Raw genomic sequence first — 10,773 nt, forward strand, 5'->3', positions numbered from 1 at the left:
CTGAATGTTTAAATTATTGATTCATTTATTAGAGGTTAAAAACTGATCTTTTAAAAATATTACAGTAGGCCTATGTCCTACAGGCCACACTGCCCCCTTGACCTCCAGTTGCCCATCCCTGAAATCTAGGGGTATTCTAAAGAAGCAAAAGTAGGCTAAGAAATGAAATGAACTGCATTTCCCCTATACCCTCCAAGGGTAATTTACAATGAATTAAATATTTCAAACCTCTGTTCACCTTGGTTTGGCAGCTTGATAAAGAGAATAATCATTTGGTGCATACAATGCATGCAACTGGTGGTACATAATTGACTGAAAAAGTAACTACAAACAGTGTGGAAAAGGCAAGTGTAACAAGCTTTTGGCTTTTCTGTGTGTGCACATCTACTACAGTAAATGTTTCCACAGAAACAGGCCTATCTTCATTACCAAAAGAGTATAAAAAAATATGTGCAAACACTCTGGAAGGGTTCACTGCATTTATTTTCAGTAAAAATATAAAAACAATGTTCTTGACACTTGGCCATCTGTGACTTGTCAGATATGGGGTCCTCATGTTCCTCTGGCTGTCTGGTACTTCAACAGAACAGGATAGGTGGTTCCTATGTGCTTCTGGTTGTAGTGATGGCATACGATCTCCACTTCGTAGAGGCTGAAGGATACTTTGACCCTCTCGTGGTTGGGTGAGGTGAGGAAGCACAGGGTGTAGAGGGCAAACTCGAACTCCGGGCTGACGCCGATGAAGATGCTGCCTTTGGGCTTGAAGCCGTTCTTCCAGCAGAACTGCAGTGCCAGGATGTGCTTGTTCTCGTCGGGCTGTGTTGGAAATAAAGAGATGGGGTGGGGTAGACAAAGAGAGATCTATATCATTTACAATACAGCACATCTGGTAACAAAAAAATGAATTTAGTTGTGCCAAAAGACTAATGGGTTAAATTGGAATAGGTACATACATTTACAGACAGGCATTTAAAAATAGCTACTCATGCAAAACGTGTGTGTGTGTGTGTGTGTGTGTGTGTGTGTGTGTGTGTGTGTGTGTGTGTGTGTGTGTGTGTGTGTGTGAGAGAGAGAGCGAGAGAGAGAGAGAGAGAGAGAGAGAGAGAGAGAGAGAGAGAGAGAGAGAGAGAGAGAGAGAGAGAGAGAGAGAGAGAGAGAGTGTGAGTGAATGAGTGAGTATAAGTGAGTATGATGAAATGACATAGTTCTCCGACTATTGCTCCAATGTACGAGTCTGATTCTTTGGTGTAGCACTGTCAAAGCCCCTGCCTGGTACCCCAGAGGGCCGGGTTTGAATACGGACAAGGCAGCTCTACCCTCTTTGATTTATATAGTATGTATGCTGGGCCGAATTAAGATAGCCCAGGGCCCCTAGGCTACAGGCTGCTGTGGGCCTGCCTGGAAGGAAAATTTCACAACGGAATTACATAGTGCCATAATTAAAAACTAGGACTAACAGATAACATATCTGCCAGCTGTGGAGAGGAGTATTAACATATTAACAAGATTTAAAACTGCACTCAACATTACAGATTCATTTTTCGATATTGCATCTTGTTACAATTCTGCAATTTTTGACTTTTGGCCAACCGGTGGCCCCCTGGCAGGTGGTGGCAGCCTGGCCACCTATGTGTCAATCCGACCCTGTACTTAATGTGTGTGTGTCTGAGAAAGAGATAGAGACAGAGAGAGAATCTTACTTGAGGAGAGTTTGCCATAGCACTATAGCCTTTGTAGTCGATGTGTCCAAGCTTTTCCTGGAGGTAGAGCTGGATCCAGTTGTGAAAGCCTATGACTGTGCGCTTGCCACGTGTCTCCCCAACAAACACATGCTCAAATCCCGAGGAGTCTGGTCTGGAATAGAACAGAATGAAGTTGAAGTCAAAGTCTTAGTTTTTTTATTTGACATTTGTGCGCACTCACTAGTAGTCCAGACACACTGGAACTCTTGTGCAGACCCTCTGAATAATAAATGAATACATTGTAAAACACTATGACAGAAGTCAGAAATTATTATCAGAAATTAAAATGATATTAAAACTCAATATAAGTTGTTCTTCAGATTTTTTGTCCCACAATAGTCATAGACCTATTATTATTTTCTACAAAGTATCTATTATTTATTACAGAGTGGTTAGCTCTCTCACAATAGGATTAAAAGTCAGAATTGGGGGGCGCTGTGGCCCATGGGGACCCCGGTTCGAGTCCGGCCGGGGTCATTTCCCGATCCCACCCCGTCTCTCTGTCCCACTCGCTTCCTGTCACCATCTGAGACTGTCCTATCAAATAAAGGCATGAAAGCCCCTAAAATATATATATTTTTTTAAAAGTCGAGACGACTGAGTAGAGCTGAACTGGACAAGCAAGAGAAGATATTGCAGGGATATCTAGAAGATATAGGATCTCCTAAAGGTTTTAAAAAGTGAAAAATCAGAATTAGAGCTTGTTTGAGAGGGTAATATCATATGCTTTACTGCGCTAGTGGCAATGCTAGTAGTGGAATGGTGAATGCATGCCTCTACAGGTGCTGTGTAATTTTTGAAGGGTCTGTCTGTGGCTGGATATCATCAAAGTTAACAACTTGAATGAAAGATTTAAGTCAAGTCTTACACATTAGGAAATAAAATAAATAATGCAAAAAAAAAATTCTGTTTTAATCGTCACCAGAAAGTACACCGTCATGATTCAGGATTAAGGAATACAAACCGCTTAAATCACTATGTTATTAATTGAGTCAATCAGAGTCTTCAAGACTTCCGTGAAACATACAGTTGATGGCTTGACTGAATCAGGCTGATGGAAAGTGTGATGAGAGGTGCTTTGTCCAATTACTGATTGACTTATTCAATTAACAACATAGAATATAAGGCATAAGGTGCTTTGTGTTCTTTAATCCTGGATACCAAAACTTGAATCAAGAAGGCCCACTTTATGATTCATGGGTGCTTTGACCAATCCCTGATTGGATTTCTCCAACTCTTTACAGTCACCTGAAGAACATTTTCAAGAGAGTCTTCCTCTGATAACCAATTAACCCCAAAGTCTATATTTATGTCTGCATGGGAAAGTAAGAAACGTAGTTTCAATTCTTTGCATGACCAGTGCATGTAAAGCAACTGACAATAAAACCGACTGACTAGACTTGATTATCATCATCATAATCCATGATAACTAGCCAGGTATTCAATCTCACTTGCTTGAGCTTGAGCCCTTCCTCGTGTAGAGCTCGAACCAGATGCGATAAAGCTGCTTCTTGAATCCTTCCACATCTTCAGGGGAAAGACGCTTCTCCGCTAGGTACTTATGAACTATCTGGAATAATTAGAACCATAGTGAGTAATTTGATACCACAGACAGACAGATAGACAGACAGACAGACAGGCAGATTCAATGAATTGAAAACATTGTCATTTAATGCAAGTACGTAGATTATCTACATAGGAATATAACACACTGATAGGAATTCTATTTAGAATCTAGAATAGATGCATGTGTACAGTATGTACGCTAGCACAGTATGTACGCACACACGGCCACTTTACTACATTTCTCAGGCCTGATATACTCCTGATATGATATACTCTTTTTATGTCAGACAGAGTGGTTAGAGTGTTTGGCAATCTGTCTTTGCTGTAAAGCTGCTTTGTTTCGCTATCTGAATGAGCTACAGAACAAATTACTGAGGAAAGAAACAGTAGGGGCAGTGCTGTGTTCTTTCACTGGATTGGTGATCCATGCAAACACGCAAACAAATTTTGAGTGAAGTGATGTGCCAACTGTGGGACTACCAAAAGGTCTGATATAACGGATGGGTGGTTGATTGGTCGCAAATGCACAGACTGCTCCTTGAGGACAGGATGCCCCACAGGACCATGTTAAGATCAAACTGTATTGAAACTCCTCAAAACAAATGATATCTGCATAGATTGTAATTATGTAAACATATTTTCACTTTAGAAACTTTTTTATTTGAGTTCAGTCAAAAAGACAAACATATTGCCTAAACTAACACACTAACCCACTTGTTTGGCATACACAAGTGCTAGTATAGCCAGGGGTGTAGCACCAAATTCCAATGGACCGCCACCCCACAATTTATGATATTAAAATGTTACACTTTTTTGTTTTTACTTTCTTTAGGGGCCCCCAATATGTGAGGTCCCTGGACCTGGTACCATTTTGCAGTGCTCTTAGCTACGTATAGCTACCTTCACGGCTCTAAATGAACTTTTCTTCATCACCAGCCAAAATGGCTAGTAAACACAAACATACACTCACTAAAGGGTCAAACTGGCAAGTAAGTTGGTCTTTTCTACCAGCCAAACTGAAATTTGACCAGCTTTTGGCCGGTTGGCTGTTGTTAATGTATAGGCGTGGCTACCTTCATGGTGGACGTCCGCAGCATGGAGTCCAGGAACTTGTGGTTTTCTGCCTCCTCCTCCGGGGTGACGATCTCAGGCTCTCCGGTGTCACTCTCGTAGTTGTCCAGCAGGGAGATGAAAGCTGCCAAGACATGTCACAAACTACACATGACCTGAGAGCAAGCACAGACGCTATAGGCTACCTGCTGTCTCTGTAGTACATGATAAAATGCATGCTTTTATTCAAAACATATTTTGAATATTGAAAGCATATTATTACACACATTATAACACGAATTTTGTGGTAGGCCACTTGACTTCTTCTTGACTAGTTTTTTTCTACAAATCTACAATCTACAAAAATGAGTCCAGTTGACTAAGATGAACTGGATGAATGACACATACTCTTCAGACACATACAATATATTTTTACACAGATGAAATGGCATTGGATACTGCTGAAGGGTTCAGAAAATGAAAGCCCTACCAATTTGTCCTTCTACCACAGGTTGCATCACTGTGCAGGTTATTTGGCTGCATCTAGTGGTCATTACAAGCAGCCACATGTGTTTAAAGTAGGAATCGAAATAGTACACTAGTACATTGGTTCTTAACCTGGGGTGCGGGCACCCCCTGTGGGTGCGCCAGACATTTCAGGGGGTGCGCGGAATTTTGTTTGTGTTGAGGTTGTGACCAAAATTTAGCTTGAGAACATTACAATTGGGCAAAATCAAAACGAAATTAAAACATGTTTTGGTCCCCATGTTAAGGAATTAAGGTATTGCTTAATGTCTCGAACAGGAAGCCTTGTAATTCATCTCTTAAATAATTTTTAGTGCTTGTTCACGCACATAAGTTTGGGTTGGGGGTGCGCGGCTTGTCTTGGGCACATTTAAGGGGGTGCTTTAAGGAAAAAAGGTTAAGAACCACTGCACTAGTACATGATCTGGCATAGTTAATACACCAGTTATTTCGCTGTAACTAACGAGGTATAAGTACTGTCTTCTATTTTTATTTAACTTTATATCCTTCTGTAAACAGCTGATTCAAAGCTGGTTGTATCAAATTTGTGGCAACCTGGTAGGGTACTTCATTTCTGACCTCGGGACTCACACCACTTGCCATAGTCTTTCGAATCCAGTTACTTTCTGGTGTGGGTAAAGCCCAGACAATTAAAGAAAGACAATTAACCCCAGGACACATAGTTATAAACACAGTTGTCATAAATGAATGAATGAATGAATGAAAAACAAGAGCAGGCAGACAATGTTTTGTGCATCTGCAGAGAAAAGCAAACACGAAGTGATTCTTCTGAAATCTACCCTGCCTGGAAGAAATGGCATTTGCATTTATGGTAAGGCAAAATTCAGCATTATCTGCCTCAAAGCAGGCATCCAGTGTGAAGCAATCTATAGCCCTGTTGTTTGAAGTCACAAACCACTGGTGGTATGAAAAAATGTGGAATGAAATCAATGCTACGTGGACCACACGATGGAGTAATCTTAAACACAAATTGAAAAGGACGTATAGACCCATTTCAGTTCAGTTTCTCCATGCCCCAGAATTTCCCTTTAATGCTAGTTGCCTTAGCCTTGCGACATCCTACCATCCTACGTACTTCCACCAAGAGACTATGGTAGTATTATGGGATGGTCAGGACCAGGCTATAGTTGCCTTACAATGGGCTATTAAAGCAGTTTATGCCACTGACGTGGTTTATGCTTTTCACACATAGAACTTTGTGACTTTGAACACTAGGGGGCTATTCCAGAAAGCAGGGTTGGTCTCTTACTTGGGTAGGTAAACCTTGAGCAAGTAGGAACTCTTGCATTAGAAGAGAACTGTGGCATAGATTTGATTTGAGGGTGAACCTACATGTCTCTTCTATTAGCAGGTTTACGACTCACTCCGGGTTAATTTAGTCCTTTAATCACCTTTTTTTTTTAATATCCTCCAGGACTATGGATTGAATCACACTGGATTTCTCCTTCAACAGTTACACTTGGGCAATGCTGTGTGTGCTGCCAACGTTCTCCCAATTATATACCTGCACTGGAGGTTGGTTTTTGACTCCCTCAGAATAGAGGAATCAAACTAAACAGTTGTTTCACACGTTGAACTCCTACCCAAGAAAGTCTCCTTTTTGAAAATGTTTTCATCAACAAATGTGAACAAAGGAGACCCAGCACCATCTTGGTCGTCATTCACAGACATAACATCTCCCGCTTTGCCCTACAGGAGGGAGAGGGGGAAAAACAACAAGAAGATTCTGGTCAGTTGTTAAACGTCTCTTCAATCATGGAGCAGCATACAATGTAACACTTCAAAATGAACTTAAAGGGGAAGTTGGGTATTTTACACTTAAAAGGTACACTGTGTAAGATTTGTAGTTGTTAATTTCCAGAATTCATGCTACCCATTCACTAATGTTACCTTTTTCATGAATACTTACCAACACTAAGTATTCATTATGACTGGAAAAATTGCACTTTTCATACATGGTCCGCCATTTTGAATTTCCAGAAATAGCCATGTGCCATACTAGAAAATATTAGTTTATCACTGAGTAAACTTTCATGATCAAAGATCAAATTTGACAATAGGCAACCCAGTTTCAATGAGCAGCATAGTTGCAGTACCTTTTTTGACCATTTCTTGCACAGTGTACCTTTTAAGCCCTGTGTTTGTTTGTGATGTAATACAATGGAGAAATGTCGGTTACAGTGGTAGCACCTGCTCACCTTTTTCGATGGCTGCATGGTTGGATTGGACATATGGCATACAGGGCATTTGCCCAGTGCACTGTTTGTTGTGTAAGCCTAACCTCAATGGCATCAAGCCTCATGCTGCTACAGCAGTCCTATCCTAAATAGTCAGCTAGCTCACATTTTGGTTGTTGTAGACAAAATAGTTCATATCAGATTACTAAAACAGTTGTTACAGTCTTCATTATCTCTCTCAATGCCTGGTCTAGGCTGAAAGATGCCCAGTTATTTTGTGTTTTTGCCCCCGTCGTCAGCCCAGTCCAGCCCTACCTGCTCAATTCGCAATGGCTATTATAGGTTCACTGGAGAAATCATTCCTGAAACACATCACCTAAAGACCCGAAACTCTCCATGTGATACTGCAACACGAACCTAAAATGTCCAGTTATCAATCTTAACCATTGTATTTCTCCGTAAACCACCAGACAACAGGGCTTTACATGTAATTACCACCACACTTCCCCTTTAAAAACCCTTTGAGGAGTACCATCACAAATATGTGATTAGAATTTTGCCAACATTTTGAGTTCTCATTATGTCGTCATAAGGACGTTGCGAGATTTTTAACACAGACTTCTATGGGAGCTGTAGAGTGTTCGATTAAAATTCTAAAAGAACTGGGGGGAAATCCTTACTCCTCAAAGGGTTTTTAAGGAGAGTTATTTTCACAGAATACAACATGTCATTTGTTGTAGATTTGTATGTAGGTGTGTATGTGTGTGTGTGACATGTTCTGAGACTCAACAACAAAGCACGGGTGGCCCTGATGATGGTTCCAGTGCCTATGGTAAAGCAAAAGACTGACTGAAGCTGAATCAATGTTGACCTCTGACTTTTTGTTCGGTGAACAGACAACACACAACTGTGACCATTCATCGCACAGCTACACAGCAAAAGCAATAAACAGCCTGCTCCCTGACTACGCGCTGAATAATAGGACTCCATGGTGACTGAAATGGGAGATCTTTTTTTTAAGTATTTTTTGTGGCTTTTTGGCCTTTATTATCATAGGACAGTGTGATAGTAGACAGGAAATGATTGGGAGAGAGAAGTGGGGCAGGGCCGGGATATGACCCCGGCTGGACTCAAACCGGGGTCCCCGTGGGCAATGTAAGCCCAAATCGGGGGGCTTAGCATGCTGCGCCACAGCAACCCCCGAAATGGGCGATCTTCATGTAAATCCATCAGAGGAAGTCAAGGTGCCACACGTGTGGTCTGGGAACTATCTAGTATCTATTCTCGTTTCTCTTTTCTCATAGACGAGGTCAGACTAAATGATTTGAAATACTATCTAAAAGAGGTTTCGTGTCTGGTTTTGCATCTGCCGTCGACATGGTGGCTCTGAAAACAAACTACAAGCTCCTGTTTGACTGGTAATATGTACTGCCCTTCCTTCCCGTTCTGTGGTTGGGTTCCCAAACTCAGGCAAAGATTTCAGCGTGGGTTTCAGAGGAGAACCAGTGCTCAAAGCAACATAGGAATTCCCAGGCTACAGCGCAAGGTTACATTACACGACACTTAGCTGATGCTTCTATCCAACACGACTTGCAGGGTTTTTTTTAAATACAGGGCCTGGAGCAATGTGGGGTTAGGTGCCTTGCTCAGGGACACTTCAGCAATGGAGTGTCAGGTAGCGAGTGGGATGGGGTGCGATTCGAACCTGCAACCCCCTGATCTAAAGCCCATCTCCTTAACCATTAGACCACAGCTGCCCCAAGGTACCCTACCTGCAGGGAGATGCGGTAGTCCTTGCCCGGCTGCAGACGGTTGGCGTCGTTATCCCATAGAGACTGCACCATGGCAGACAGCTCCCTGTCACTCTCAGTCATGGTGGCTTCCGGCTTCAGAGGAACAATGGCTGCGTAAATGAACATCAGACAAAGAAGTGAGTTCTACAGACCTTGAAAATGAAATGGTACACGTTCTACCGTGATGAATGGTTGTTAAGTGCATAAAGAACATTTCGGATGGTAAATAACCCTCAGATACTAGGACAAATGGCTATGTACACAGAGAACATTTCAGATAGATAGATAGATTCATAAACAAACCTCAGATACGATATGTATCTTCAAAACAATAGGTGTCCAGTTCAAGCTGGAATAGGAGACCTTTTGTTATCACTCTATGCATATGAAGTCTACAGGTATTAACAGCTCAGCATACAAAAAAGAGAGTAAATAACAGGGCAAAAGGAGCCCAAATTAACAAAAGGTAAATTATAGTTTAACTAAATACATGGCCGATAAGCAGTGATTCCATACAATGTCATATAATACACTACTTTCAAATCTGTTTACACAAACTCTTGGCCTCTTCATGGGACACATTGAGTAGAGAAATCCATCACATATACACACACATAAAGAACAGTAGCTGTGCTTACCTTCTGTCTCCTTTGGTCACCTGCTAAGGATGCTCCAGAATGGTTTGCTCAACAGCTGGCCGTATCTCAGGGGAGAAAAGGGTTACACGTGCTAGCGTAGTAGTAGCGCAAGGGGAGAAACGACACTGGGATTGTGGGAGACAGTTCTGTCCAATGGGGCCATGCTATTTTAAAGGGTTGTCCCGTGTCAGCAACTCTAGCCAAAGGGATTAAACTAGGTTGAGGTGCTTTTGACTTGCACCACAATGGGAGTTGTGGCTTTGTACCCCTCAGAGGGGGTCGGTGGGGTGGGATGGGATGGGTGGAGTATTGTTCATTCCTAGGCATGGTGTTGCCGTGTGTCAAATTCAGCTCCTACCCCTAGGCATCGCTCTTGTCCCAACACAGCTTCACCCACAGATGCCAGTACTGCATTCTGAAATCTGGGGCAGTCCAACATGTTACATATACATTGGTGGGAGCATATGTAAGAGGGGCCAACTAGCAGAGTGTGGTGTGGAACGTTAGTTAACCTCCCTCCTGAAGCTTTATACAGTATCGGTGGCGTTGGGCTATCGGCCCGGTCCTTTAGCTCAGCGGTATCGAGCTGTGCCTCCCATACCCGAACCGATGCGTTGACGAGGCGGTGGCGAGTTCGAGACCCCGAGGGCGACGAACTGCGATGGAACACCTCGGTTACACATACAGTACATAGCCCTATAGGAGTGTCAAGGACTGAAAGCAAGAAATAACCGCAAACCAGAAATTAATACATGAACAGCTCAACATTTTTTGGAAATTGGGTCATTTTACACCTCCCCTCAAGTTAAATAATTATGTTTTACCATTCTTTTGCTCTTCCTGCCGTTCTCTTGAGTCCAGTGATATTGCTTCTTGGCTACAAATAGATATACCGTGTATATATATCACCAGACTCAGAAAATGACTGAAAGAACGGGATTAAGGTACAACTCAATTGCAGCTATGCTCCTCAAAGTCAAAGTCAAAGTCAAAGTAAACTTTATTATCCCAAAAAGGGAAATTCAAGTGGTCAGGGTGCTATACAAAGATAGACAGGACTTAAGAACAGAATAAGTCCTGTCTACCTTTGTATAGCACCCTGCCTGACCACTTGAATTTCTCTTTTTGGGATAATAAAGTTTACTATACATTTAAACTGTGCTGCCTATTGCCAAATTTAATGTTTTTTTCATGATGATTTACAAAATAATAACTATTTACTACTATGACCAAAGTACAGCAAGTTTTGCAGGTGAAAATG

The 10,773-nt window shown here is 41.9% G+C and overlaps 1 protein-coding gene across 4 annotated transcripts; it reads right to left on the bottom strand.

The window, feature by feature from the left end:
* Positions 1-465: 465 nt before the first annotated feature.
* endou2 (endonuclease, polyU-specific 2) lies at positions 466-10,478 on the bottom strand. 4 transcript variants are annotated; one of them, XM_063203197.1, is made up of 7 exons: positions 9,513-10,478; positions 8,854-8,984; positions 6,488-6,593; positions 4,382-4,503; positions 3,194-3,312; positions 1,701-1,854; positions 466-816 (listed from the first exon to the last, which is right to left on the bottom strand). In XM_063203197.1, the coding sequence occupies exons 2-7, from the start codon at positions 8,953-8,955 to the stop codon at positions 553-555; spliced, it is 867 nt and encodes a 288-aa protein (XP_063059267.1). In that variant the 5' UTR covers positions 8,956-8,984; positions 9,513-10,478; the 3' UTR covers positions 466-552. The 4 variants fall into 4 exon arrangements, with proteins under 4 accessions (XP_063059267.1, XP_063059266.1, XP_063059265.1 ...); XM_063203196.1 differs by having other exon boundaries at positions 9,178-10,478; XM_063203195.1 differs by lacking the exon at positions 9,513-10,478 and having other exon boundaries at positions 8,854-9,146.
* Between the last annotated feature and the right edge of the window lie 295 nt (positions 10,479-10,773).

The sequence above is a fragment of the Engraulis encrasicolus genome, chromosome 7, assembly GCF_034702125.1.
Source record: "Engraulis encrasicolus isolate BLACKSEA-1 chromosome 7, IST_EnEncr_1.0, whole genome shotgun sequence".
Lineage (NCBI taxonomy): Eukaryota > Metazoa > Chordata > Actinopteri > Clupeiformes > Engraulidae > Engraulis > Engraulis encrasicolus.